Source organism: Strigops habroptila, chromosome 2 (assembly GCF_004027225.2).
Source record: "Strigops habroptila isolate Jane chromosome 2, bStrHab1.2.pri, whole genome shotgun sequence".
Classification (NCBI taxonomy): Eukaryota; Metazoa; Chordata; class Aves; order Psittaciformes; family Psittacidae; genus Strigops; species Strigops habroptila.
The window spans coordinates 58,311,639-58,338,801 of record NC_044278.2 but is presented as its reverse complement, the minus strand read 5'-3'; the positions used below and the strand labels follow the sequence as shown (position 1 = coordinate 58,338,801).

The window sequence follows — 27,163 nt, the reverse complement described above, 5'->3', positions numbered from 1 at the left end:
TGTTGAGCACTTCCAGTGTACTTTGGTGCAAATCAAAGCCTTATTCTGCTGGTTGTACTCACTCTTGATAGTGCACACAACAACTCCACCTCTCCCACCTCTCCTTTCTCCTAGAGGGAACATTTGATAAGGTGTTACTGGGAAACAACGAGTCCAGTCAACGAGCGACACGACCCCAGCAGACCATATGCTGAGCAGTACCGCATCGATGCCCAGCAGTTCGCCAACCTGTACAGGCTGGTCTCGCCCTGGACCTGCGGGGAGCACACCGATGTCCTCGCCCAAAGGACTTTCAGGCTCCTGGATGAGAACATGGATAGGCTGATTGAATTCAAGGGGCTTGCCAGCTGCTTAGGTATCCGCTTCCCTGTGGGCTGGGAGGTGGGGATGGCGGGGGATTGGCACATGGGTGAGACATGGATGTATAAAATGCCTTTCAGCTGGCAGGGGAGGATGCAGGCAGATGGTTTTCTTGGGCTTGTAATTAGCCTGGTCAGTGATCTCTACTAATTTTTTTGTGTTCCAATCACCTGAAGTTAATTAGATTTCAAAGACAGCCTAAGGATAGGATTGAATATTCATAGAATCACAGAATGGTTTGGGTTGGAAAGGACCTTAAGATCACCTAGTTCCAACCCCCCTGCCATGGGCAGGGATGCCTTCCACTAGACCATGTTGCCCAAGGCTGTGTATTAAAATCATTTGGGTCTGCATGGAATGCTAAGAAATCCTCTCTACGGGATTGTTGTTCTCAGTATACCTCTTTGTAACTGCTTCGTGAAGAATTAATCTTTCACAACAGACTGCTCTTTGCCTTGTATGTTCAGAACAAGGAGAACAAAAAAATCTGGCCAGCATGGATGGAGAGCTGCGCTAGAGTTGGTCTTGAGGCCACCAGCTGCTCTGATGAGATGAGGCTGCCCATCCCAAAATCCAGCTGAAGAAGAAAGTGCTACATCATAACTGTTACCTGATCCCAAGTGAAAAAAAACTCCCTATCAACATTCAGAGCTTCAGTAAAAATCAGTAAATCCGTATTTGCACCAGTTATGCTTTTTAGAACTTTCTGATGTGAACCAAGGCACCCTGTATTACATTGTTATTTGATTTTGATTCTTAGAGGGATGCAACTTTGAATTAAATAAAAAAAAAAAAGTCCTTCACAGTATTCCGGTGCACTTGAAAGTTTAAAATCTGATTTCTACTGGTCATTGAACAGATCAATTATATTACATGTGAAATAGTTTTCTCCTTTGGGCTTGTGCTATAGAAGAGCAAGAAGGGATGAAGGGGAGAAATATTAAGAATATGGTGCCCCAAAGGGAGTTTTCTGCCTCTCCCCTCTCACATTGCTGTTAAATCTATGGCAGCAAACAGCCTTTGCTAGATTCCCTGCCATCCTCCTTGGTATTTTTAGCCGATGCTGAAGCTCCATAGTGTTAGATACTCCCCGTCTATTTGACAAGAACAAAGACCAAACCAGATGGCTCTCACCTGCTGTTCCTCATTGACAGGCACAACTTAAAATATTCCAATGTAATATACTGGCCATATGTTTTAGTGTATTGTCCATACAAACAATTCTCTTTTGTACACACAGAGATGCCTGATTTATTTTAAACTGTGGAAGCAAATGCTCTGGTCCCACTTCCTTTTGTTCTTTTTTTTTTCCCTTGCAGATGTTATGTATAATGGAGAAATGAATGAAAAGATAAAGTTACTATACAAGCTGCATATCCCACCGGGTAAGAATTCTGAAAGGGAAGGAATACCTCAGGTTCCAAAAAGAATTTCTTGCTTAAAGCTTTTAGGAAAAGGCTTCTTAATGAAGAACCCCATCTTGTTTCCTTCAGCTGGGAGCATATAGGATGTGCATTTGTAATGTGCATTTTAAAAATTACTCCAGTCAAAACCTTTTTGGATTAAATTTATAGATATATAATGTCAAGGCTCACATCTGCTGCATTCAGAGATAATTTGCAGCCAATTATACCATTATAAAATCATGAGAGCACTTCCAGGCAAAATGTGAACTGAAACAGTGGTTTTGGGTGGCTTTGTACTCCGTGTACAGTAGAAATCTCTTTATCACATCTTGATCCAGCTTTCATGAGGTGACAAAATTCCGTGGTAGTTTCTCTGTGCAAAGTTTTTAATTAAATGTGCCATTCTTGGCAAAATTCTGATTTTCACTGCAGCACCAGTCTGCCTTATCTTCAGTAACATCATTTTACAGTAGGATTTAATGAAGTACTGTTTAAAAACATGCTGGCCCAATTATTTTGCTTTCTTCAAATATGTAAATTTAAAAAGCATAAATAACCATTATGCAGCATTTGAAGGATTAATCGTTACATTTGTCACTATTTTTTGGATAGCTCTCACAGAGAACGAACGAGACAGCCAGTCACCATTGAAGAATCCTTTGCTGTCGACTTCAAGACCACTAGTCATTGGAAAATCAAATGGTATGTCCAAAATGGTTCCCTAATGCGTGTCCATATAGGAGAACCAACTTTCCATTTGTTAACCCTGTATCATCTCTGCTCTTGGAGATTTATTTTGAAATGTCAATTTACTCCAGTGACTTGAAAACTAATTCTTTTTTGTGTCTGCTCCAAAAAAGGCGATGCAGTAGATTACCAGAAGCAGTTGAAGCAGATGCTGAAGGATCTCGCTAAAGAAAAAGATACAAAAACTGAAAAAGAATTGCCAAAAATGAGCCAGGTATGTGCCTTAGAGGCTTTAGTTTGTTTTTAAAGAAATGGAGAGTACTCAAAAATGCAACGACTGAATACAACAGTGCAGCTCTTTCTGAGAAAGCATAACTTCAGCCTGAACGTAGACTCAGTCCTTTAGATGTAGAGGATTGGGGCTCCTCTCATCCAGAGAGCAGGTGTTTAAGGGCTCTGAGCTACTTTTCTAGCAGCTCCCTCTGCTCAGACTGGCTGGTGAATATAAAGAATTTCACTGACCCACAGCATAACAGGCTGGAAAACAGGCTCATGCAGCCTGGAAAAAGCCCTCCTCCTAAACACAAAGAATTCTTGAGAATGAATACTGCTGTTCTGTCTTTCCTGGCCCCCTCTCCACCAGATTGCTATAACTTCTTTCTTAGTCCACTACCAACTGAGACTTGCCCTGTCTTAGCCAAACACTAAGTAGAACTGCATGAAATAAGAAAAACAGCTGGAGGCTCTCATCATCTTACCATCTCCACCCTAATGCTAGTAGAGCTCTGTGTATGCTGTTGGTCTAACAAAACCTGCAGGGAAAAGGGTGCTGAATTAGTAAAACAAATGTGCAGACATGTGAAGAAAGATGGGGCTATACCCAGAACCCCTCTGTGCTGGTGTTGCTAAATAAAGTTTAAATGGATGGCAGGTACCTAAGCTGTCAGCTCAGCAGGGACACATAATCTCTTATAAAGGCATCGCTTGACTCTTACTTCCTGCAGTCCCTTTCACCCTGAATTAGCCATCCTACGATTGTATGAATCTTGGGGACTCACAAATTTCCTAACAGGATATGGAAGCATCCTCTCTAGCTTGATAATCATCTGTGATGGGTGAGCAATGGAAGGAGAGGAAGGGGTTGGGCAGGGAAGATGTCTGAATTTTGTTAGTAGAAGAGTTGGGGAAAGATGGGAGAAGCAGCGGAAGGGAAGTTGCTTGCAGGCCTGTGCATGGCTGCTTGGGTTGCAACTCATTCTTTGTAACAGCCACTAGTTTCCCACCAGTAATGGATTGTACCCCTTGCCTTGTATCTCACTTGCCCTTTGGACATCTGGGAGGCCCTGAGCTTCTTTATCAAGGCAGCAAAAAGCTTTTCTGCTCTGTTCCCTTTTTATTTCCAGCAACAAGGTTTCCTAGTATCTGTGGGTTAAAATCCCTTCACTAGCATTTCTTTAAAAGCAGGGAGGACTTATAAATGAGCATATAAATGTACATGGCATTCTGCCTGCTTTTGCAGTACTGTGCCCTCGCCTGACTCCTATGCTTAGTTACCTACAACCTGGCTGTTCAGTAGTTTGTTTTGTCATCCTTTACAGAGGGAGTTTATTCAGTTCTGCAAAACCTTGTATAGCATGTTTCATGAAGATCCAGAGGAGAACGATTTGTATCAAGCCATTGCCACTGTGACCACACTGTTACTTCAGATTGGAGAAGTAGGACAAAGAAGCATCAGCCTGGGGAGTGGATCAGACGAGTTCACTGAGGACTTGCAGCCCGAGGCGTCTGCTTCAGACCAGGATGCTGTTTTTACTGACACTGTGAAGACCCCTCACAAAGACTCTCAAACCTCCCCTGTGACTGAAGGGGACTGGACTGTCTCTTTTGAACATATTTTAGCATCCCTCTTGACTGAACAGTCATTAGTTAACTTCTTTGAAAAACCCTTAGAACTGAAGCCAAAACTTGAAAATGCAAAGTTAAATCAATATAGTCTCAAAACAAACGGAATGAGCTGCCAGTCACGGGGGGAACGGGGGAACATACAAAACTAAACACACAGTCATAGCAAACCCATCAAAACCGAAATGCACTGAAGTAATGCCAAAGCACATACTGTAAAGGCTTTCAGTTAGCAGTGGACTTTTGATAAACAATTTATTGGTCTGTGGTTTTCAGTTTAAGAGCTTTAAAAGCTAAAGGGTGTATAGGTTTGTTTTGTGCCATTGATTTGTTAATTATACTCTTGTTCCGAATGTCAAAGGAAACATCTGTCTACAGTGTGAAGACACTGAGCCCTCTTCCGCACTGGGAGAGGAGAGGCTGGCTCCTGTTGTCCTTTTTTTGTTTTTTTAACGGGGGAAAACATTTCTCAGCTACTGTCTGCAGTTTGTTTGGGTTGCCTTTTTTGCACTAATACTGAAAACTGTTTCAATGCTGGTAATTGAAACTATTTTAATATATTTGATTGTATTCCAATTTGTATGTCTTGCTGAAATGTTAAGTGTACATGGACTGTGCTTCTGATGTTGGTCTGTGAAAACATGCACTTTTCAATAAACCCTTTTTGTACTAGACTTGTATTAACAGTATTTATTGATTTATGGAAGCAAGTGCCTTTGGTCTCTACTTCATTAAACCAATTCCCTGAGCTAGCGTGCTCACAATTAATTCACCGGTTGGAAGGCTGCGTTTCAGTGCAGAGCACAGACCTGCTTCAGAGAAGCTCACTGATTCTGTCTAGGAGACCAGAGGGGGACTAAATACACAAGTTTACTTTAACCACAGGAGATTACATGTATGAAGTATTAATCTAAATTCTGGGGGCTGGGGTTGTTGTTATTTCTTTTTCTTTTAAACAAACTTGTCCTTAAAATAGCCGTGTAGTGGCTCTTTATTCCCACAGGAATGAAACAAAACCACTAGGACTTTGCCACTCACACAGGAACACTGACATCTCTTCCTTATTCCGTATCTAACAGAAGTCTACAGTACCTTTAATTAAGAAAATTACACCATTATACACAAGCCTAAAGAAAGCAAGATACTTTACGATGTTGTCACCTGTTCAACTCAATGCTTCATGGATGAGAGCTTGAAGAGACTGGGCAATAACAGAACCAACTTAGGAATAAACTTTCTTTTTATCCTTTTATTGTAATGAAAATCAGTTTAATTTTCATCCACATTGACTGTCTGTAGACCTGCAAAACAAGAAAGTGTATCACCACCTACTGCTAGGACGATTCCCTTTATGTATACGCAAGTCTTCACAAGAAAGCGCAGCTACAGTTTCAAAGCTAGTTTGCTGATCGCCTTCTGGAAGAGTATGCTACATAGGCAAGTACTTCACCAAAAGCTTCATGTTAAAATAATTCTGCAAATAAGAGACTTCTCAGATGACAAGCAGAAAAGGCTCAACCTGCTTGAGCTTTTGACATGAGAGATTTTATATGGGAGAATAAACTTTAAAACTACCCTAACAACTATGGCTAGTGGGTTTTATTCTCTCAAAATTGACATGGTTAGTTCACTAAAGCCTGTATTTACTTTTTAATGTTGATCAGGCAAGCTAGCAGCCCTGTTCTCTGCAGTAGAGCTAGTTTAAGCCAGCAGTATGGCCCCTTCAGCATGTTTTTCCTCTGAATTTTGCACTGCAAGAGGAGCTGTCCCACTTTGCTACTTGCTCAGAAAACATAGCACAGAGGAAAAGAGACAGCATGCAACCTCACCTTTGAATGTTGTGACTGGTACATAGGTAACCAGTGTGTATAGCTTGTTCGGTGAATCTTCATCCTCATTGCGCTTTCTCGACAAACGCACACGGATACGGTAAGGAACATTCCTAAAATAAAGACAACAGATTAATTTTCAGTAAAGTACGTACAGAAACCTGATAATCCACAGAAAAGTTCTTTGCTCCATGATTACTCTCCCCCCCCCTTCAAATTCTTAAGCTTTGCCTATTTGTGCAAAGACATGATGAATTAATTCCGTTTCTATCTCAGCATCATGACAATAGAAAAATCCTTTACCTTAGAGGTTGCAATGTTTGTCTTAGACGAACTTTTTGGTTTGTTTTTTTAGTTTTGTTAAAGTGAGCAGCTAAAATTTAACTGAGCCTTGAATAAGATGTATCTATAATCCAGTGGGAGCATAAAGTCAGAAGTGGATCTTCTGTCCACTACTGATCCAGGAAATATACTATGAAGATGATCATGAAGCAGAGTGTGGATCATCAGCAAGCAGCTGTTACTAACATTTCTTACTAGAACAGATTATAGCGAGGAAACCACCCTCCCAGCAATCTGTTTTGAAAGCCTGGGGCCCTGTCAAGAGTACTGTCCAGTCTGTCTGCCAGAACTCACAGGGCAATTCTAGTGAGCATTAGACCTAAACCAAGATCTTATTCACAGGCATACAACTGATCCAACATTTCCTCTTCACAAAGTGTGTGGAAACACAACTAATTCACTTAAGATGATTTTGATTTACTCCCTTCTTGAAACAAGTCAAAAGCATTTTTCACTACTTTACTTAGATCACTATCATAGTAGATGGCCTCTTGATTTTAGCCTCTCCTGATCCTTCCAGAGGAAGGTATTTTGCTTTGCATACATTATTTATTCTAACCAGTGAAAACTGCAGTTTTCACACTGGGAAGACAAGTGTGAGAACTCCTTCCTCCACAGACTGCACTTCTACCAGCTAATGTAAGGAAGTCTTGGTTAATAGCCACACTACTAAGCTCTGAAGATACACCGTCACCTGGTTCAATTGCTACTTCTTCATTGCCTATGAACTGGAACACCTCAACAAGAAGGACAAAGAACCCATGCCCATAAGGCCCAGTAACGTAGTCCCACCTTCCCACTCTGTTTTTGAAGGAAGGGTTGGCCTAAGCACACAACTCCAGGTAAAGGACTGTAAATATGTCAGAGGCTAGACTTGGGAATCTAATTCCTAGGAGAAATGGTTTAAAACAAGGCTTCACGTGTATCTAGTGTACCACTCGCAGTATTAATCCCTATCAGTTAATCTTTTGCTATGGTTTAAGACATCCCACTCCTCACAAGGAGTCCTTTTGGACCATCTTCACACATGTCAAACACCAGATCAGCTGCCTCTGTAGCAGTGATTTAACAGACACTGTAGTTTCTGCCCCCTAAACTACTTAGCATTTGTACTCCCACAACAAGATTAATGGCCCTATTTAAAACACACCTCACTGTTTCGTTTTGTAATATTTCAATATCAATTCAGCATGCTTTGAAACCTAAACCTGTTTAGACACATGACACAAATCCCAGGTACTTATCCTGGGACTGCAGGTATCACTAAAAAGCCATGTTTCTAAAAACTGTCTGCTGCAACATGGATTGGGGTACTACAGTATTACAATAGTCCAATCCTTTCCTTCCCCCTGCCTTCTCCCCCAAGCCCACATTCCTTCCTTCCTTTGCTTTATTCTTACTAGAGGTACGAGGAAGTTCTTTCAATTCCAGAGTTTACCAAAGCTTTGCTACAAATATGCTGAAGGAGCTGACCAGAAACACAGAGGTGACAGAAAGCTTAGCCTGGCATGCATGCTGTAAGAAAGCAAGCATTTGCAAATAATATGAAAATACTGGAAGTCATATACCCTTTTTTTTCCAAGTCCTGTACCTCCACATACACAGTTACATGGTTCTTCCTCACCCAATAAGGAAAGTTGCAGAAACCTACCTTATTCCTTTAGCCCAGACTGCTTTGTTCAATCTGGTGTCAATGCGAACATCAGGAGTACCCATTTCCTTCATCGCAAATTTGCGGATCTCCTTGAGAGCACGTGGTGCTCGTTTCTTGAAGCCCCTGGGACAAATACAAGAGCCATTTCTTTAACTTTAGGAAAAGCTGCATCATAACATGACTAGACCTTTACTCTGATAGATATCTATGCCTAACAGAAACCATACATGGAATCATAGAATGGTTTGAATATGAAGGGACCCTAAAGCTCATCTAGTTCCAAACCCCCTGCCATGGGCAGGGACACCTTCCACTAGAGCAGGTTTCTCAAAGCCCTGTCCAACCTGGCCTTGAACATTATATGTAGAGTAATTTCAGTAGAATTTTACAACTGCAAGATCTCCCAGATGTTTTATTCCAACATGCTAACATTAAAACTTATCGCAATTTTACTTTAGAGATCAGAGCTTTCACAAATACTCGGAATAACAAGCTGATGAGAAAAGCAGTAGAAAAACAGTAACATAAATTTGAAAGAACTGTATCTGTATTGAAATAAATGGCTGAACAAAAATTATGCTATTCTGAGTAATAGCTTCTGCTAAACAGTATTTGATCATAGAATCAGAAAATGGTTAGGGTTGGAAAGGATCTTAAGATCATCTAGTTCCAACCCCCCTGCAGGGATGCCTAACACAAGACCATGTCGCCCAAGACTCTGTCCAGCCCGGCCTTGAACACCGCCAGGGATGGAGCATTTACTACTTCTCTGGGCAACCTGTTCGAGTGCCTCACCACCCTCACAGTAAAGAACTTCTTCCTTATAACTAACCTGAACTTCCTCTGTTTAAGTTTAAACCCGTTGCCCCTTGTCCTACCACTACAGTCCCTAATGAAGAGTCCCTCTCTGGGATCCCTGAAGGCCCCCTTCAGATCCTGGAAGGCTGCTGATGGGTTACTTTCTCCACATTAGCAGGACTGCAGCAACGCCACCATGAGAACGGCTTTGGGTTTTTTACAAGTATAGCTTGTCTCATGCTTGTTATGGACAGATTCTGCACGACCGGACATTCACACTAAAAGTTACAGCTGCACTGAGTGTTGTGCCATATGTATCATATGTGTCTGAGGTCCCACAGTGGGTTCTATTTAGTATTATTTGCACACTGCTGTTGATATTTAGTGCTGGAAATCAGAAGTGTGTAAGTGATTACAACTGAGACGAGCATTAAACAACAAGGATTGCACCCCGAAGTACTTCATGCCTAAGAAGAGGATAACCCGAAAAGTGGATAGCAGGATCATCAGTATTAGAAATAGGCTGAATTGCCATAAGCAATCAACAGGCAAGGCCAGAACATCTTACTGTCATTTAAAGGTGCAACTGCCTCCCAGCCTCACCCATGGGTTTGCAATTCTGTCTCGTTTCTCTCTAAGTCACCTTCAGCATTTTCACCAAATTGTTTTGATTTGGATATAGTTTTCTTCCACGTGACTGCAGCCATACGCATACAAAGAGAACCAAAGGGAGATGCAGCTTCTCAACAAGTACTCCCAAGCACTTTACCACTACACGGTTGTATGAAGTTCAACATTTTGCCAGGTAAAAAGTTACACCTGTCTGCACACAACAAGTATTGTTTAAAGCAAGTCATACACCAATTTACATCTCACACAATTTAAGTGATAAGCACAGAGCCAATCATTTGATGCCAACAGTATTTAATTTCTAAAATTTACTCTAGTGGGCTAAACTTTAAACTTCACCTGGGAAAGATGACAACCTGTGCACAGAGATAAATAGATCTGACTTCAAATTAAGTCCACGAACACCCAGAAAAGAAGAAACATGCTTGTTCGCAAAAGCCATACGCTAACTGGAGGTCTGCACAGGTACAGAGCTGCTTCCTCAGGACACAACAGTAGCACAACAGACTAAGCTGTCACACATTAGAATGAGTGCCAGTAAGGATTTGTTCTCTGCCATTTAAAATCAACTGAACCCACTTCCAAACGCTGCTTTATATAAGACCCGTGCCACTGATAAAAAGAATAACTTACACGCCATGGATCCGCTTGTGAATGTTGATGGTATATTCTCTAGTTACAACCTCATTGATGGCAGAGCGTCCCTTCTTCTTCTCGCCACCCTTCTTTGCGGGAGCCATCTGAGCAATGCTGAAAAGCATCCATGTACGCATCAAACAGAGACCCAACTTTTCCCCTGAAACCTTCCCTCCCGCCATCCCCACCTCCTTACAAGCCACACCATTCCTACATTCAGAAACTTAAATTTAAGCTTAATTCATCCTGGGGGTCGCATCAATCACACACTTCACACAGCAACTTTTCAGCAACACCAGTGCTTTACTTCCATCTCCCTGACAGGATCATGAAACAGATCTGAGACTACCTGACCGCATCCTATGAAGACTGGGCTCCTGGTCAAACCCAAGCGACCCCGAGACCACCCCGTCCTGCTTCTGTATGTCCAAGCTCCTTCCTACTCCAACGCGACCCAGGAGGGTAGCCCAGCCCGTCCCGGAAAGGAGACAAAGTGACAGAGAGGCTTCTTCCAGGGTCTGACGGCAGCCTACAGCTTCCCCCTCCCTCACCACGGGTCGTAACCCCCAACAAGACCCCCGCGGACCCCCCCGAGCCCGCGCCCTGCCTGCCTCAGCGCAGGCCTAAGGGAGGGAGGGGGGCGGACAGGGAGATGGGCCCCAGCGCCATCGAACGCAAACCGCCGAGAGGCGCCGCTCGGTGCCTCCAGCACCGGGCCGCCCTCCACGCCGAGCCAGGCAAAGGACCTCCCCGGCGGCGGGGTCTGCAGGGCAGATGGACACGGATTCAGCACGCCGGCCCCCCGCCGCCACTCACCCCGCCCGGGTACAGGCCGGAAAAGAGCGCGCACAGCACTGTGGGAGCGAGGAGCCTTTCCGGGATGCGGGTGAAGCGGACTGCGCCGGCGCCGGGAGGGGGCGGCCTGTCCGCGGCGCGTATGCGCGGGAGCGGTTAGAGGTTGGCCCATTCCCCGTCCGCTGGTAGCGGGGAGCGGCAGCGGGGTGTCCCGGAGGATGCTTGGGGTGCTGGTCCCGGCTCTCCCGACCCGGGAGCTGCTTCTGCCGGAGCCTCGAGCCGATATCCCTGAGGCAGGGAGCGAGCGAGGAACCGGCGGTCCCTCGGTGGCCACCTGCCTATCTGCCATCACTGTTCAGGCATCTTTATTTTAGGTGGGGCGTTGCATGGGGAGCTCAGCGTGGGGTGGTGGTGGGGTGCTTCTAGCAAGCAGCTTGCCCTGTTCAGATCCGCAGCTCCTGTTCCTGAGGCAGAAGCCGGGTGTTGCAGTGGCTGCGGCAGCTGCCCTGCCTGCCGCAGGCCAGGGAGAACGAATGCCCCAAGTTGAGAGAGTGTGTCCGAGCAAGCTTAGTCTTGGCTATAATGAAGCACAACAACAGCCCAGCTCTGTTGTGTTATGTGTGCAACAGGGAAAAAGTGTAATAATCCAAACCCAGAATGCGTGTACGGGAATGAAATGAGGCAGAGTGTGAAAAACTAGGTACTGACCTAAATCTGTTCCTGCAAGTGCTCTGTATCCGTCGCAACAGTGTAATAAGCCAGCTTATTAGATGGCAACCCCACCTTATTTACAGCTACTCCCTGTTAACAGCCTAAGTACTGATGGTTTTAGAAAGACAAGTGTTTGCTCCGAGGCTGAGCTTGGTTTGGACATCCCTGTTTGCAATCAGAAGAAATGTGGGTGTATTATAACTATCCCTGAGAGTAAACTAAATTCTTCAAGGGATTTTCTCTTCCTGTGACTTCCATCATAGTTGAGATCCTAGTGGAAGTGCTTCTTCCACTGGTCTTACTGCTGAGGTGCTCATGTTCCTTCATTACCTTTTCCCCGTGTGCACTTGTTGGCCTACAGGTTTCTTCTCCCATTTCACAGAATAAGCCCGCACAGGATTGGGTGGAATTTATGAAGTTAGCCTCTAACTTAGCCAGCTGGCCTTTGCTTAGGTTTGCCTATAGTTAAAGGAAAGAGAGAGGTTCCATCAGACATGAAGTGGAAGCACCTTAGGGTTTATTTAGCTTTTTTAAACTTCATCTGGTGGGGTCACTCTTGCTTCACTGAATGCAAGCAATGAGCAGGCTAACTCAGACTTGTACTAAAGTTAGCAGTAGAAACACTCTCAGAGACCAAATCTGATATCTAAACACTTTTCAGAAACCAAATACTTGATTCCTTCATCTTCCCTCAATGAAGTAAACCAATGTGGACTGAACCACAGGTGTACTGATGAGTGCTACCAGCCAGTCTTGCTGTGGAAGGAGTAGAGTCGTTTTGCCAGTGGGTTTTCTTCAGGAGATTTATAGGAGATTTATAGCTTTTTCAGAACTAAGGGCACATGAACCTTTATAGTTTCTCAGAAAGTTTACTTTTACCATTTCCTTCTCCCAATCCAATTACCTCAATTGTTCCTCTGTGGCATGAAAACCAGAGCTGAACACCCACATGTGATATGGTGGGAAGGGCAGCATGGTCTGCACCCTTCTGAAGCTAACAGTAGCTTGGATGACTGCAAGCTGCCCTGAGGGCCATCTTCTTTCAGCCTTGCCACAGGGAATGTAAACACTGCTGTGCTGAGTTATCTACCTGGTTCTGTGTTGGAGGTTGCTGCTTCTGCCGCAGAGTCAGCAGAGGGAAATCAGACCTGTACCTTGGCTGCTCCATCCTGCAGTACATTTGAATTTAACGTGAAGAAGAGCCTGCACAGGGGTGCTAAAGGGGAAACTAGACTGTCTACAGTGTGGGCATGGTAGCAGTTCCAGCAGAGATGCATCACAAAACTCAGGACAGTGATATCTTAAAACACTGAAGCTGGACATGGGTCAAAGCCCTGGCATGTGCTGGGTCAAACCATTCTTTAAACCACCTGTTTTGTCCTAATCTAAAACTGGTTGGAAGTGCAGAGCTGTCCAAGGTCTTTTAAAGTTCTAAAGGAGCTTAAAACGAGCCATCTTGACTAGCAGCTAATATTACTTCTTGAGCCACCATTCTCGTCTGTGCCATGACAAAGATCCCATAGGATAATACTTGTTTTTGCTAACTGGGTGCCAAACACCGTGCAAGGCTATGGCTAATATTAAAAATCTAAAGCTAATCACATAGTTGAACAGCCAGAGGAAAATGTGTGCAAGTCCTGCAATAAAGCCTTTTGGCTATTTTATTTTATTCTACAAATAAAGACAACTGTCCATCATTAATGGAAAAAAAAATAATAGTTTGAGTTGTATATCGCATGAAACAGTAGTTCCCTTCACAAAAACATTTCTAATTCATTAGTTTATTACAAAATATCCACTCACAAAAAAGCACAAGCACAACCTTTATACTTGTGAAATGAGTTGATATTTCATATACAAAATAATTTCCACATAATTCCATATAATTTTATTTTATATAGAAATAGGTCATTATTACAACAGCTGTACAATACACTACTTTTTATTTAATAATTACATAAAATCTTTCTTAGAAACATATCAACAGAAAACATACAAAAAAAGCGAAAAGTGCATTTCTTTTTTTTTTCTTCCCCCAAAGGAAAATTCAATCCTAAATGTTATAATGAAAGAGATATGTAATAGTCTGCAGCATCCCGAGTCAGTGGGCCAAAACACAGTGCATATTTCTCAGAGACTTGCAGTGGGAAAGTTTAGGTTGAAGAAGGATCCGTGCTATACTATCAGAGAGTTGCATGATTGTGCTCACAATCTGAGTTTTCCTTTGCAATCACAATTCAGATAGAAAACAGTCCAGTGTGGGTTGTGGGGTGTTTTGTTTGTTTTTCAGTAATGAAGAACAGTTAGGGTAAGCTGCATAATACTCTTCAGATTCTAAAACCAGGGTTATGAGCTGTAGACCATCTTCACCAACGACTGGGCTTTCTCCTCCATTGGATGTGCTAATTTGGCCACAAGAATAAGGAAACAAACTCCTCTTTACAGAAAGTGCCTAGGTTTTGTCCTCTGTGCAGTTGTGCAAAATAATAACAATAATCATAATAAAAATAATTTCTTGTTCTCTCCTCAATAGACCTTTGACGCAGTGCTTTTCATACTCAAAAGAAGAACTGAAACAGTGAAGGCCAAGTACCTCATGAGTCTGTCGACAGTCTTTTGGAATTGCCAGATAGCTTTCGGAGCGACACGCCAAGACTGAACGCCTCCTCCCATGCACCCCTGAAGGATGGAGGCTGCACAGGATAGTGTTCCTTTTTATTTTGCTCTCTCAGTACATACTGTGCTCACGAGACAGCACAAACCGAATCCAGCATGCCGCAAATGCATTGTCCGTGGCAGTCTGCACTCTGTGACGTACTTCTGTCATAGAGCTTTGCAAGAAATGCTTGTGCAAAAGAAGTACAAAGTCATTCTCTTCTGCCCCATGTGCCCATTGGTTAAAGCTAATCGTGCATTGATCGTGCTGTTGGGACTCTATCGCAGTGGCTGTGGTAAATTTGATGATTCTGGTAAGCTATTGCTTCTTCTTGATGTTAGTTGTTGCTGCTGCTGTTGCTGCTGCTGTGTCTGGTGGTACCCCATATTTCCTTGCTGTGGCGAGTAAGGTGGCAGGAGCAAAGAATCAGGTTGCTCATTGTGCAAAGAACTTGGTGTTTGCACCTACAGATAAAATAAAATTCATCGTGGTGTTCGATTCTTTCACACGTTAAAGCTCTTCGTCCTCAATGTACAGAGTGCTTCAAAATACTACTAGTTTGCTGGCTTTTATTTCTGGGGCTGTTTCGTGTGGGGCTAGCTTACCTAATGCTAGAAGGAATGGACATAAATAGCAACAAAGAACATTACAATCAGGCATTGAGAAAGGTTTCTAATAGGAGTGCACTGCCTAGGATTTGCAGGTTATCCTGAAAAGCCTGTTTAGGAACAGGGTGGGCGAACGTGTCAGAAATGACACAGATGGATGATGGAAATGAAACAGAAATGAAACAGAGGATCCCAGTGTACCTCACACTGTCCCTTCTAGCCCTTCCTTTTTGTGAGTTTACAGTAAGATGTGAGCTTGCAGATGTGAAATCAATGTGAATTTTGCAGATGCTTTTATTGGGAATGGCATCTCCCATAGTTTTTTCACTAATTCTAAGCTATGATAAGGATTTCATTTCAATAACAAGAGTTTAATCATTTGAGGTTGATGATACTCTTTCAATGATGTCAGTGGATATGTGATCAGGTTTTACAGACTCAGTTCACCTCCTCTGAATTAATAAAGACAGCTCATTTCCCCCTTCCCCTTTAGAATGTGTTGAATTAGGTCAAAAAATAAGTATTTTTACATCTTCAAATCACCTGGTTCTTCCAGGCAATGTGCTCCAGCTTATCTTCTTTGCCTTGTGGAGTTGAGATGTTTAAATACATTAATTTACTGCAGGAATCCAGATACCTGATCCAGATCTCATTTTATGTCAGTGCTGATAATTAAAAATCATCTTTTGACTTGTAAACTAAGCAAATTTTATACCGAATAAACAGTACAGAATAAATCCTAAGGCAGAAATTTTCTCCATCTAGAAATACACTTTAAATATATCCAGGATAAACTGATTATGTATCCAATGTACAGAATCAGTAATTTTGCTTTTAAATCTTCTGACGGTTCTCACTGCTCCCTTGCTATACTGGAAGGGTTACATGGCACTGTATCAGTGTCTCGCATGTTTCAGTATCTCTAATTTCAGGCTCACACTGAAACCTAAGGCCCTGTTTGGGGCCCTCTTTGTCCTACCCTACCTGCAGGTAGCGTTGTTGCGGATGCTGTTGGTGCTGGAGTTGCATAGGTGGCAGAGAGGATGGCTGGGAAGGAGGTGTAGTGGCGAACCCTTGGTTTAACACTGCTTGTCCCATCAGTACGATTGGAGAGCTGCTGCTGGAAGTCTGCACTTCCAGACTTTGAAAGATTTGTTGGGTTTGGGAATACCTGTGGAAGAAAGAAGCGAAACAATCAAGAACAAACTGTTGAAGGTTTGAGAGGTCTTCTCTTAGGGTAGGGATGGAAGTCCCTAGTCTTCATTAAGTAATTCCTCATAAAGGATTCCAGTTCACGGGACCTGCTAATATGAATGATGGCACTGTTGGCAGCAATGTTTTCCCCTCACTCTGTGCATGAGCTGAACTTGGAGGGCACAATACATCTCACCTCCAAATCCAGACTACAGTTTAGATTCATTAAAAACTCTGGTTGATGCAAGTTGTCTCTTCAGCCACAGCAGTCACATTGCAGGTTCATTAAGCCAAATGGCCTTTGGTTCTGTATTAATATGCTGAGCTCTGAACTGCAGTGAGAGAGAAGTAAATACACTTCCCATTCTGGAGGGTCCCATTGTAGTAACTGAAGAAGCCTCTAGAAGTCCTCTGGGGTACGGGATGGGACAGAAATAAAATACTTGGCTCTTCTTGCCAGGCTGCTTTTGCATAGCAGAACTTAAAATATGTGTTGTTTTGTGGAAGGCTGTGGGCAGAACCACAGTGGAGCTCTTGCCAACCCAGCCTCATTCTGTTTGTCCTCTAATGGGTGATGAGATCATAGTGTGGCGTGTGTTCACTCAACAGCTGTTCACCATTAGGGGTTAGTCAGAAATGCTGCAGTTTGGGTTCTCGTACTAGGACGTGAGCTCCTAAAAAAGGGTCCTGTGAGTCACAAAGTCTGTGTGAACTGGGAGATGTGTCTTTGCAGATCAGGCCTTTTTTACTGAGATGCTTAAAAGCAGATCTAAACTGCTGTGTATTTAAGGTTGACAAATGTAACTTGAGATACTCTTAAAAGGCAATAGTGATGTTTAAAAAAAAAAAAAAGTACTGAATAGCTACTTTCCCGAGGTAACATACAGAATTACTTTTAAAGTAGTGATATGTGAGCAGTTGCCTATTATTTTAGCAGTTCATGATTAAGTACAGCAACAAAAACCAGCTAAATAAAGAATATGCATATTCCAATCAATGTTTCCTGCTTCCTTCATCTGACTCTTGAGGAGACAAACAACTGAGGTGGTTTGTTCAGCAGCTTTTCCAAGATGAGCTCAGGTGCAGCACCCTATTGATTCTTTCTGCTGGTGTAGGTTAGGCATAGCTCCGCTGGCCTTACACCAGTGCCTCACTGCCCAGACAGAAGGAGTGTTCTTGGCGCCAGTCATTTCAACTAGGCCAAGGCTGACTTACTTTCTCACATTTACCTTGGTGGGTGAGAAGCTCCAGCACTGAAGCAAGCATAATATGAGGGGTAGAAAAATTTAACCTGATTGAATTTGTAGCAAAGAGACCGAACAGTTTCCTTTACCTAAAGAAATATCTGAACCCAGGACAGGGACTTTGAAGCAACCTGGTCTAGTGGAAGGTGTCCCTGTCCATGGCAGGGGGTTGGAACTAAATGGTCTTTAAGGTCCTTTCCAACCCAAACCATTCTATGATGAAGATTCAATGAAAAATTCCCCCAGCCTTGGCTTGTTAAAACGCCACTGGCATGCTGTGTTCCTGCCATCCTTCCTGGTGTGACCAGTCAGGGTAAGGCTGACCCTGACATTGGGAGGCAGGTTCAGCACAGTAACATTTAGTCATTTAACTAAAGAAGGCTTATTTCCACTCAAAAGCAATTTGATGTTCTATCTTTGACAAGTCACATACTTAGCCTGGGATCCCGCCATGCTGAGGTCTGAAGGGTGTCTTGCGTTACAGGACCCAGGCATCATGGGCTGAATGGGCTGGCTGAGCAACAGTCTGGTGTGTGGAAAAAAGAAAAAGCAACGTTGCTGTAACAGAAGGACCACATGAATTCCACATTCTGAAGAGAGAAAAAGGGCGCTTTCATAGGAACGGCAAGGGCTAAGCATGAGGAGGTCTAACCTCAGCTCCTGGCTGTGCTGGGCACATCCTGAGCACTGCAAACTGGGGGCTGGGGCAGCACATGCCCTCCCCGGTGATGTGGGTGCCTCGCTATGAGGCTGACTGCTAGGATTTTAGAAGAGCGGGATTTCTTTTGCTCCTGTTGGTGGGAACGGCTTGTGTTTTGAGCTTTCTGAGTATCATCATGTAATTTTTTTGGGTTCCCACATCTCGTTGGATGCTGAGGTGGATCCTCCCCACCCACCCAGGGGAGCCTGAGACAGCAAAGGGAAAGCGGAGGCACCCACCACCCTGGGGCTGGGAGGCCGGAGGAAGCGCGGCCGAATCCAACCCGGGTGCAGCAGGGCTCCCCGTGCGCAGCGGCCAGAGCCGGGGCCGAGCCCGGGGCCGGGCAGGGTCGGGCCGTACCTGAGCTGCTGGTCGTGGCTGCAGCCGGGGGCGGGCGGACCGGCAGGGGGCGCCGCGGTGCCGCCGCCGGCGGGGGCCGCGCCGAAGGGCGGGGGCGCGGCGCGGGGGGGGCGGCCGCCGCCCGAGGCCAGCTCCGCGCTCGTCGGCGGCAGCTCCGCGCTGCGCGGCGCCTTCGGGCCCTGGAAGAGAGCGGGAAGACAGAGAGCAGAACTCGAGCAGTGCCGTGACCGCTGCGCGCAGAAAGCCGAGAGGCACGAGCCGGGACGGTGCAGTAACCGCCGGTAATGCCTGGCGGCGCGTCAGCCCGGCTGCTCTCAGTGAACGAGAAGCGATGCTTCCGCACCCACAGCTTCCCCACGGATTGTGCTACTCCTGGGACCTGAGCGCTGCAAAAGCAAAGCTGCCCCGGCCGTGCCGTCAGGCAGTTGAGGAGACAGATGACACCCCATGAAGGCACAGGCAAAGTTAGGGGTGATTAACACTGCAGTAAAAGCCCAATGATGGGAATAAACCTTATTAGTGAAAAAAAAAAAAAAAGTTGGCTTTTTTTCTGGTTATAATACGGATACAGTTTTTATTTTCATAGAGTTATTGTAATACAGGTGTATAGGAGGTTAAAAGCTACAGCTGAGGGGTCTGAAGATAACGATGCAGCTATATTTGCTGCAAGCTCCAGTAGCAGAAATAGGAGCTAAGTTTTCTGTGAAGGCAGGTACAACAGGTGGGTGGAAGAGCAAACACTGGAAATGCTGAGAAACCATCAATAAGAAATAAAAATATCCCCTGCCAAAGCTACTGGACTTCACAGATCTCAGTTCCTACTGACTGAGGCTGAAATCTATTCCCTCGTGCAGGAATCTGTGATGCTCACAACCTGCAGGTCTCACACAAATCTCAATGTATTCCACCTGTGTGGCACCACAGCAGACAGGCTTTGCTACATTGGTGGCATCCAACTGGATTTAAGAAGCAAGCCGGGGTAAAGCTTATTTTGAGAGATCGCACTGCCGACACCTCTATTGCTGGTTTCCAGTGTGGTCGGTCAGGTTTCTTTCAGGATCAACTGAAGAACAGTAACTCATCCGCACCTTTTGCATGCTCCCCTGCTCAGTTTTCAAGCTGAAGCAGCTGCTCAAGTAACCCCCCAGCCAAGGTCTTAAACAGAATTTTAAGGTGATGTAAATGCTGTAAGGAGACCCTTTATGTAGGCTGCCCTTATATAAGAGAAGAGGGAAGGAAAGGCAAAGGCACACTTGGAGGCCTGACATGCTTTTACTTGCTTGCTTAATAACAGCTTGGTGTCTTCTTTGCATATAAATATTTCTCTATTCAAAGAAATTATTACCTGGCTCGATATCACACTTGCTTCTCTCAGTGCTTGCTGGTTCACTGTTTGTGAAGACGCAATTTGACTTTGAAGTTGAGGACTGGGGACAAGCTGCTGCTGGGCAATGGCCCCTCTCCTCTGCTGTAGCTGTTGTGGCTCCAGCTGCTGAGTATTGCTGAAACTCAGGGACACCGTTGGCTGCTGTAGGAACATCTGGAAAAGAAGGGGAGAGGGTTTATTTACATAGCACAGCTATCTTTGATAACAAAGGTGACAGAATTAAATGCAAAGATATGTTTTGAAATGAAGTTACCACATTTCTGGATTCACTATGCATTTACTGTAATTGGAAATCACCTATCTTTCCTGCATTAACAGTTCTGCTGTGTCTAGTTTCTTGGTTTCTTGTTCTCCAGGTGCATCCATTACTCTTGCAGTGTGTCCTGAAGGTGCAAGTCCTCTCTCTGGGGGGCAGCCACAGCGCTCATAAGAGCGGTTCACTGTACATTCACCATGTTCTGGGGCATCCTGACCGAAGAGAAGAGAGTAACTCCAGGGTTTTTCAGTCCTTTCATTTCTCCTTTCAACAAAATCAGCCTGTCTTTCAGACAGGGCTGCCTTTGAATTCGTCTCTGGAAATTCAACACCTGACATGCAGTTGGGTTGTCGGACGTTTTTAATGAGGCCACAGGCAGGCCAGAGCTCTCCGTGTTGAATGGCCATGTCCTTATCATTGAAAAGATGTGTAAACAGACAGTCACTGTCATTTATCTGATTTCCTGTCAGGTAACTGTCACCCGATGTTCTTCCTAACTGCGCCATGCATTTGACTTGTGCAAAAGGGCTAGCAGCTCCTCTGTAAATGTTCTTATAAATGATATACTCTCCATTCTTGCATTGCATGATGAAGCTTTCTTCTTTAAAAGTTGCAGGGCTTGGGAATTTTTGCCTTTCTAGGGGCTATTTCTTTTGTTATAGCTGTACAGTGGAAAAAGGCATCTTTTAAAACTATGAATTATTAATGCTACAAGCTGTCTTTGCAGTATTTCAAACCGAGCCTCTTGCACCAAGCGCTGTACGGAAATACGCATCCCACGTAGTTGAAGGCATTTTTGGATCTGATTCTGATTCCACACCACTGCTACATGTGTGGAACTCCATTAATTTAAGTGGAGCTACTTAGGGTTTAAATGAAATTAGAATCAGAATTATTCTCATTATTCATCCATCAGTCTCATACCTAGCGGTACGGCTGAGGTACGCCCAATAATTAGTACACCTTTCTGCAGCTTATTGCTATATTAACAATTCCCTAAACTATCATGTCCCCTCTAATTTTTCTTGGAAAAAACCCCCATTCCTTTCTCCAAAGGACAATGCATTGCTTTTCTATGCATAAGTGTGGGTTGATCCATCATGTTTGTACTTACTTATCTAGCTTTTAAAACACAGCTTTTATTTAAATATGATAATTTTAAAAATTCATTTCTGTGTGACAAGATTTTACTCAGAAAAAAAGGTACAGTCAAAGCTTACATTAATCAGCTGGGAGAGGGGGGCAATTAAGGGAAATGTTAATGGACCCAAAGCAACGGCTTGTTTCAGGTGCTGTAGGCTAACTGCAGCTCAAAGATGTCTGGTAGAAATAAATGGGTCAAGTAACAGAGTTGGGGCTGCTCGCAGCAGGTCTGAAACTAGCTCCGAGTGTTTTCGTTTAAAAACACTGCTCACTGAGTTTGGAGCCATTACATATCAGAAAGACAGATGGTCTCACAACTTCTGCCAAGTAAATAGGTCTTATTATGAATAAATCAAAGACAGAAATTATGAAAATGCATTTTCTGGTTTATTTTCTGTATATAGAAGCTAAGCTTTGGACATGTTTAGTAAAGGAACTCGCTTGATTAGGTCTAGCAATGAAACTGATCGGCATTGATATGAAACCTGTTATAAAACATTTGATATAAAGTTCAAAACTGGTAAAGCAAATAATGTGTTACAAAAATGTGATGGGGAGTATAAGCCTACTGGTACTGGCCAGATCACTGTGAATTAAGGTCTTTAGGAAGATTATCTCAAGTGTCCTTCCTGATTCTGTGCACAGTGCTGCACAGTGCTGAAGAAATACTGAGTTCATCCAGTGCAAAATTAACATCTATCGATGTGGACGTCAGGCAGTGTGTGAACTTGCAGTGAACAACTGACTTTGCAGGGACCTGCCTGTGAGCATGCCTCACTTGCAGATGAAGGCTAAGGAACTTATCCTTGAAAGAAAGCAGAGTAACCTACTTTGCAATTACCAGAGTGTGCCACTGGGTAGGAACGTGCACGGTTAATGGTTGGCAGCTAACACACTCTAAATTTACAACCACGCTTATCCCAGTAAACCAATTTTGTTTGTTCATGTGTTCGTATCCCGAGAGGGCTCTGAGTGTTTCATACCTAGGGACTCTCTTTTCCATTATAATGGCCAAAGCAGCATTATTACCATCTGAATATAAATGCCCTGGAAAAAACAAGCTGAGGACAGGAAGCAGTGGTGCCATTTAACCTGTGTCTCTGTGGAACTAGAAAACTCAAGATGCCTCATCAAAACAAGAATTAACCTGAGAGAGGTTAGAAGCGCAGAATTTCTACTTGCCTACCTAAGCCTAAAAGCAAGAACATGCTTCATTTGTACAAAATTTAACTGTGTTTTTTCATAATGTGCCTCTTTTGTGATAGTCCTGCCTGAATTCCCCTGAAACACTGAAATACGTCAGCTTTAAGTATCAACAGAAACCCCCTAATAGAGAATGAAATCTTGCCCAGTCTAAGCAAATCCAAGTGGGTAAATTAGCAGCCCCCTAACTGCGTTGCTGCTAATGACGTCTCATGGCTGGTTTTGCGGACTGCAAGGTCAGTGAAGCATCTTACAAATATTTGTTAATTGGCCAGCTTGTTAACATAAGCAGCAAAGCAGCAAGGGAGGGGAGGGACCCTCTGACACTGCTGCCCCCTCATTCCAAGATTGATGGTCCCTACACAGATAATGGGTGAATCACATTGGCAAGACATCATGAGGAAAACTGCTCTCTGACCCTACCTGTCCTTTGGATAATCAGGGCATTATAGCCTTCGGGCTTATCATTACAGGCATCAAGACTCTTTCTTTATGTAAAATACGTGAAGATGAGAAGCACAGCACTGGGAAGCTGAGATTCATGGATTTTGAAGGGAGACTGGTTTGCAAATGATGGGTGGCTGTGAATGGTCTCATTTATAGTTCTTGCAGGCTGATCAGGCTCGCCCTTCTGCCTTCCTCCCCATCCACAATTCATTAGCTCGACTGTTCAAATCTGGAGCAGACGCAGCATCCTTCAGACTTCTGAGATTACTCTTGCTGCTCTTCTCCTTCACACTTTCGTTTGTCAGGAAAAGCAGTAATAGGGATTTAATGGGGTTTTGAACACTTTTGTTCAGGGCCCACAATCCTCCTGCTAGTTTCATCTTTCATCACACAAGGCTCTTGGAAATAGTTTCTGACGCAGACTACTGTGCTCAACATCTGTCCGGTTGGGAAAGCGTTTCTTGGTGGACTGCGGTACTGCAGTTTTGAAGATCCCTGAAGGAAGTGGAAATGGGGCTTAATTCTCCACAGAGCAACCTGTACACTTCTGTGTGGAAGTGAGTGAACCAGTGGGGAAGATATGTTAATAAATCAGCTAATGAGAGAACACCGGAGAACACTTCCCCCTTTTCAGGCAGCCTACGGCACTCCCCCATGCTTACAGCTCTTCCTCACAGAATATTAAAGAGACCAGAAATGTGCTTGATAGTAATCTCACCTGTTTGCTACTATGCTTTGTACCTCTGATAATAGACACAGATCAATGTCTGCAGACATCCAGCTCCCTGAATGATGAAGATATATGCTGCAAAGCACATGGTTGGATTTCTGATTTAATAGTTTACTCCTCGTTGCTTGTGAGTCACAAAAGTGCTTCATGCAAAAGTGTGAGGCTTTCTTTTGAGTTGCCCCTAGCTAAATAAAGACAAAGCCAATTCCTGGTCTCTCTCTCTCCTTACAACAGCACAGTAATTTCTTTGTGCTTGTTTGTTTATTCAACCTAGAGAAATTGGGGGAAGTAAAAGGCCCTGACCTTGAGTCAGTGTGACCGCTCACATCTCATTGCCTTGTTTGATTGCTCTGAGGACACTGAAAGGCAGACAGACTATGGAGGATGACCCTCCCTGTCCAGCATTGCCCCCGCAGGCAGGTGTGCAGCCCCTGCATTTCTGAGCTGCCCTCCAACCCCCTACCTCTCAGTTCTGCGAGGAAATGGTCAGTACTGACACCAGAGAACTTGTACTGGTCTGAAAAGACTTGGTCCAACCTGGTGCAGTCTTCATGGGGGAGAGGATCACCCAAATGGTGTATCTCAGAGCTACAAATTGGTATGGGGTGAGCAGTACAGAACTACCCACCATTTCCCACTGGGCCTCCTCTTCTCTCTAATTGAGCTCCCTATGAGTGTATCCGAGAATCTGTCCCATGGTCTTTGGGTTATTACATGCACTTCAGTGCATATGGGAGACAACTTTCTAAAAATAAGATCCGTTTCCTACATATAAGAATGTGCTCTGATCTTCTATTTTTGCCTGAATTATACATTAAAAAAAAAAAAAAAAGAGTGTATGTGACTGTTGAAGACTTCACCAGGAGCAAGTAATGGTTTTCACCCAATTAAAAGAAAGGAAGTGAGAATATCACGTCTCTTGATATTCATAATAACAATAATAGCTTTCAGACATATGACATGATTCTGAACTGAAGGCCAGTTAATTGCAGAGAGACTTTCCCTTCCCATTAATCAAAATCAGTGCAGAACCAGTAGAAGAAATGCACTGAAGTTAAACCTCATCTACTCATATGCTTATATAGCACCAGGAACAGGGAGTCTTAGTTTTGGGACCCATCATTGCTATTTTTTCTAACAGCAGTGCACATGCAGCAACTTAGGTGGCAAAGTTTCTAATTTGGCTTCAGTGATCCCTTAATTGCCTAAACATACAATCCCAATTTGTTTTAATATGTGAAACTGCACTTCACAGATGCTGACGATGGGTGAAAGTCTGTTTCTGTGGAAATCAGGAGCAAAATTCCACTGACTCCAGCAGGTCCCAGGTTTTCATCTTGTGCTTAAAATGTTCTTTGAGACATTCGTTTGTGTGACAGAGCTTGTCTTCCTATTATTTCTGAGGTTTGGTAGACAGAAGAGGTTGTACAAAGCAGATACTGTACTTGGTGAATTCTAGCTCTGTGTAGGAGGTATCAGAGGCAGAATAGCCAGCTTCACTAGCTTTAGGAAGGCTTAAGCTGGTCCAGTGAAGAACAAACTCAGACACTTCCCAGATGTGATCAAATGATCATCAGCAGAGGTTTGGGGTTTTTTAATGTGACAAGGAAATGAACCTCTTGTGCCAGAGATGGGGTATCTGGGCTGGGGTAGGGTCAGGAAAACAGGGAGTGAGGGAAAGAGATGAGCACTGCCTAATGGAGAGCTGTTGGCTAAGGAAGAGCTGCACAGACAAGATACTGAGCACGAGTGATACCAACATGAAGCAAGCAGTGACTGGATGGAAGTTGATGAACTGGAAAGGCATAATCATTGGCAAGTCTGAACTTGAATGTTTTTCTACTACAGCTGCTCAGTCTGAAGACTCAGTAGACAAACTATTAAAATGCTACTGTAAGTGACCCAACTTCTCCTCATCCTAAGGTTGAAGTATTTCTTCCTTCTCTTCTTTCAGAGAGCTCTTAAATCTTTCTTGGCATAGGTTACTCAAGAGGCTTTCAGAGGGTAACATCCTCATTCAAATGAGCTGGTTTCCACATGTCCAGATTTCCTGGACTCTGGAGCTAAGTTTAAGTTGCCAACACCTATCATGTGAGAGAGGATGCTTTGCTATGCCTCTCCCAGCAGTAACACACCTGTATGCTGGAGTCCTGGACCAGGCAGAGCTGCTCCTGTATCTTCTGGAGCTCCTCCTGCTGCCATCGGATGTTGGCCTGCAGGATCCGGGTCCGCTGCTCTAGCTGGTCCTTGATGGTCTGGAACATGCTGAACTGTGCCGAGAACTAGAAAAAAAAAAAAAGTGGGGGAAAATCAGTCATTACAATACAAACAGGCCTCAATAAACACTGTTTTATAAGAAGTTATTGGTTTCTTGATTGTAAAGAACAGCCAAAGGAATAGAAGACGTGTTTGTTTGCAATATACTAACATCTAGGCAGAGATAAATCTTGTGTATTTTCGATTTTATGCACATATATACTAAATTACTTCAGTTAGAATGATCTGCTTACAACTGACCCTGTTCTGTTAGGGAATTATCAGAAGGACTGGTTTTTGAGAGTATGCTACTTTAAAATATCAAGAGCATCTTAACTGGAGAGCAAATCATAGAATCATAGCACCAACTAGGTTGGAAAAGACCTTTAAGATCATCAAGTCCAACCACTACCCTAGCACTGCCAAGTCCACCACTAAACCATGGCACTGAGGGCCTCATCTACATGTTTTTTGAACACTTCCAGGGACAGCAACTCCACTGCTTTCCTGTGAAGCCTGTTCCAATGCCTGACCACCCTCTCTGTGAAGAAATTTTTCCTAATATCCAATCTAAACTTCCCCTGGCACAGCTTGAGGCCATTACCTCTTGTCCTATTGCTTGTTACTTGGGAGGAGAAACTGACCCCCACCTCGCTAAAACCTCCTTTCAGGTAGCTGTAGAGAGCGATAAGGTCCCCCCTCCCCAAGTATTCTCTTCTCCAGGTTAAACAACCCCAGTTCGCTCAGCCATTCCTCATAAGACTTGAGTGCATTATTTCTGTTAGACTGTAGTTTGGAGCCCTTAGCATGGCATACTTGTATAATCTGGACATGTTTTACTAACACTTTCCTTTTTCCACACAGAAATAGCAGTGCTGCAATGCTTTATTCTGCTGATGACTTGCTGATGACTTACTGATGACTACTGCTGTAGCATCATGCAATAGCTGACCACAGTAAACATTTTCTAGATTTCTACAGCTGAGTAGTAGTCAAGCTACAAAGGAATGCTCATTAAGTTATTTTTATATGTGATGTAAAATGAATAGCTCGGCTCAGTAGGAGAAAGGCTGTTCTAAATAATAATATAAAATGGACATCATTAATCAGGGTGAAGAAGAAAGTGCAGCCTCCACTGGCAGCAGTACCTGCCACAAAGGGGAATCATTCAAGAAGCGTGGAGGGGACTAACACAGCAATAAATTCTTAGTTTTATTTGGTGTTCTTGG

General features: G+C 43.8%; 3 protein-coding genes across 10 annotated transcripts in view; 1 reads left to right on the top strand and 2 right to left on the bottom strand.

The window, feature by feature from the left end:
- Positions 1 to 5,592, top strand: part of TBC1D8 (TBC1 domain family member 8) — a 50,631-nt gene extending 45,039 nt beyond the window's left edge. For both annotated transcript variants that reach the window (XM_030476147.1, XM_030476146.1), the window contains exons 16-20: positions 115 to 355; positions 1,680 to 1,745; positions 2,379 to 2,468; positions 2,627 to 2,727; positions 4,052 to 5,592. In XM_030476147.1, the coding sequence (XP_030332007.1) occupies positions 115 to 355; positions 1,680 to 1,745; positions 2,379 to 2,468; positions 2,627 to 2,727; positions 4,052 to 4,507 (954 nt within the window). In that variant the 3' untranslated portion in view covers positions 4,508 to 5,592. The remainder of the gene's footprint in view (positions 1 to 114; positions 356 to 1,679; positions 1,746 to 2,378; positions 2,469 to 2,626; positions 2,728 to 4,051) is intronic.
- On the bottom strand, positions 5,585 to 11,159 carry RPL31 (ribosomal protein L31). 4 transcript variants are annotated; one of them, XM_030476154.1, is made up of 5 exons: positions 11,061 to 11,159; positions 10,242 to 10,358; positions 8,178 to 8,303; positions 6,185 to 6,297; positions 5,585 to 5,656 (listed from the first exon to the last, which is right to left on the bottom strand). In XM_030476154.1, exons 2-5 carry the CDS (start codon positions 10,346 to 10,348, stop codon positions 5,625 to 5,627), a joined length of 378 nt encoding a protein of 125 aa, XP_030332014.1. In that variant the 5' UTR covers positions 10,349 to 10,358; positions 11,061 to 11,159; the 3' UTR covers positions 5,585 to 5,624. The 4 variants fall into 4 exon arrangements, with proteins under 4 accessions (XP_030332014.1, XP_030332016.1, XP_030332015.1 ...); XM_030476156.1 differs by having other exon boundaries at positions 10,856 to 11,153; XM_030476155.2 differs by lacking the exon at positions 11,061 to 11,159 and adding an exon at positions 10,594 to 11,047.
- A 2,220-nt stretch (positions 11,160 to 13,379) lies between these two features.
- Positions 13,380 to 27,163, bottom strand: part of NPAS2 (neuronal PAS domain protein 2) — a 107,778-nt gene continuing 93,994 nt past the window's right edge. For 2 of the 4 annotated variants that reach the window (XM_030476150.1, XM_030476151.1), the window contains 6 exons: positions 25,814 to 25,960; positions 19,858 to 20,052; positions 18,513 to 18,691; positions 17,886 to 17,978; positions 15,999 to 16,185; positions 13,516 to 14,870 (listed from right to left, as the gene is read on the bottom strand). In XM_030476150.1, the coding sequence (XP_030332010.1) occupies positions 14,685 to 14,870; positions 15,999 to 16,185; positions 17,886 to 17,978; positions 18,513 to 18,691; positions 19,858 to 20,052; positions 25,814 to 25,960 (987 nt within the window). In that variant the 3' untranslated portion in view covers positions 13,516 to 14,684. Of the gene's footprint in view, positions 15,018 to 15,998; positions 16,186 to 17,885; positions 17,979 to 18,512; positions 18,692 to 19,857; positions 20,053 to 25,813; positions 25,961 to 27,163 lie in introns of all 4 variants that reach the window. The other 2 variants (XM_030476148.1, XM_030476149.2) reach the window with 2 other exon arrangements.

Coding starts and splice junctions, on each gene's coding strand:
- RPL31 (XM_030476153.1), bottom strand. CDS start 10,381: ATGCGTACATGGATGCTTTTCAGCATTGCTCAGATGGCTCCCGCAAAG. Junction 6,298..8,177: donor GTCTGGGCTAAAGGAATAAG/GTAGGTTTCTGC, acceptor TCTTTATTTTAG/GAATGTTCCTTACCGTATCC. Junction 5,657..6,184: donor ACCAGTCACAACATTCAAAG/GTGAGGTTGCAT, acceptor CTTGTTTTGCAG/GTCTACAGACAGTCAATGTG.